Genomic DNA, 1,368 nt, shown 5'->3' on the forward strand with positions numbered 1-1,368 from the left:
GTGACCTGCGACAGCGATGATGTCAGCGGGTGTTACCTGTAGCTGACAGGTAAGCTGTGGGCCACACACATCTGCTGCTGGATCGCCTGCACCGCACACATGCTCAGATCGAAGAGGCTGAGGTCACCGTGGTTACCTGGGAAAAACAAAGTTTAAAGGGTAAACACAAACATAAACAACTGAAGCCCCGCCCACTGAGAACACCTGAAGTGGACACCAGAGCTGGTGTGTCAACAGGTGGGACCACCTGAGGAAGCAGCTGCTCTTCATCCTCAGACTCTTAGTCCTCCCTGTTCCTCACTGACAGTCGGTCACCTTCATGGCTCTGACCTTTGAACCACACTCACATCTACACACTGGACTGCACTGATGACACCTGTGAGGGCAGGTGAGCCCTGCTTTCACTGTTTAAATAATGGTTTAAATAGTATTTGGTTTCATAAAACACCTGAACATCGTCATTAAGGATTTAAAGTACAGCTGATTTATCAGCCAGCTGTTTCAAACAAACAGGAACTCACCTGTCTGCGAGGGGGCGGAGCTACACACCACAGGACTCAGGTGTTCAGAGATGAAGGTGAAGATGTTCTTTAACCACAGGGACTCCTAAAGAAACAAAGCAGCAGGTCGGAGGTCACAATAATAAATGTAAAACAGGCCCACATCCTTATATTCACTCTTTTCTGTGTGGATTTCTGCTATAGAATTGGCTCGAAACAGTGATTGGCTGCTGCTCTGCCTTACGTCATGACGCAGGCAGTACGTACGCAGGGCTCTGCATGTACGTAGACTGTTATTTATCGCTCGGTTCGGGCAAACAGGGTCAGTCTGGGACTCACCGCCTCGGTGCTGGGCTTGACCCGGTCCAGGAGCTCCTGCAGGGGGTCCATGTCTTCGCTCCGGGTGCCGGTTTCTCCTCCTGCTGACAAACTCCCGCTCACGGCTTTCAAACAGCTTCCGGTCCTCCTCCTGTTGATGTCCTCCCTCTGACCGTCGCCCCCGTGTTCCCGCCTCTTACCGTTCATAAAGCCGCCATGATGCCCTACCGTCCAACTTTGTTTACTTTTGTTCTGTATTTTCAACAAATCATCAAACTTATTAAACTGACTAGTCCAGGCTCACGCAGGATCTCTACCGCGCATGTGCGGAACAGCTTTTTCTCTACCCTGCATTTCACAATAAAAGCCCTTCACATCCACGTACACTCAGTGGTCTCCTACCTCCTTTCCTAACCACTTTTCCTTGATAGAAACGTTCTGATGTGGACGAAATGTGTTTAGGAGATGTGATAAAAACTCAGGAAAGGAAACAGCTGTTTGAACTACAAAACGATCACGTGACTCCAGCCCAGCGTGTTCTCAGCCTGAT

At 49.7% G+C, this 1,368-nt stretch overlaps 1 protein-coding gene across 3 annotated transcripts in view; it reads right to left on the minus strand.

Annotated features, from left to right (window-relative positions):
- The window catches only part of LOC146389438 (CST complex subunit CTC1-like), a 13,197-nt gene extending 12,045 nt beyond the window's left edge, over window positions 1-1,152 (minus strand). For 2 of the 3 annotated variants that reach the window (XM_084909983.1, XM_084909974.1), the window contains exons 1-3: window positions 840-1,151; window positions 522-606; window positions 37-136 (exon numbers count right to left, since the gene is read on the minus strand). In XM_084909983.1, coding sequence (XP_084766109.1) covers window positions 37-136; window positions 522-606; window positions 840-1,025 — 371 coding nt within the window. In that variant the 5' untranslated portion in view covers window positions 1,026-1,151. Of the gene's footprint in view, window positions 1-36; window positions 137-521; window positions 607-839 lie in introns of all 3 variants that reach the window. The other variant, XM_084909993.1, reaches the window with a different exon arrangement.
- Window positions 1,153-1,368: the final 216 nt, after the last annotated feature.

Source organism: Perissodus microlepis, chromosome 3, assembly GCF_051167445.1.
Source record: "Perissodus microlepis isolate ML-2025 ecotype Zambia chromosome 3, ASM5116744v1, whole genome shotgun sequence".
In the NCBI taxonomy this organism is placed as follows: domain Eukaryota; kingdom Metazoa; phylum Chordata; class Actinopteri; order Cichliformes; family Cichlidae; genus Perissodus; species Perissodus microlepis.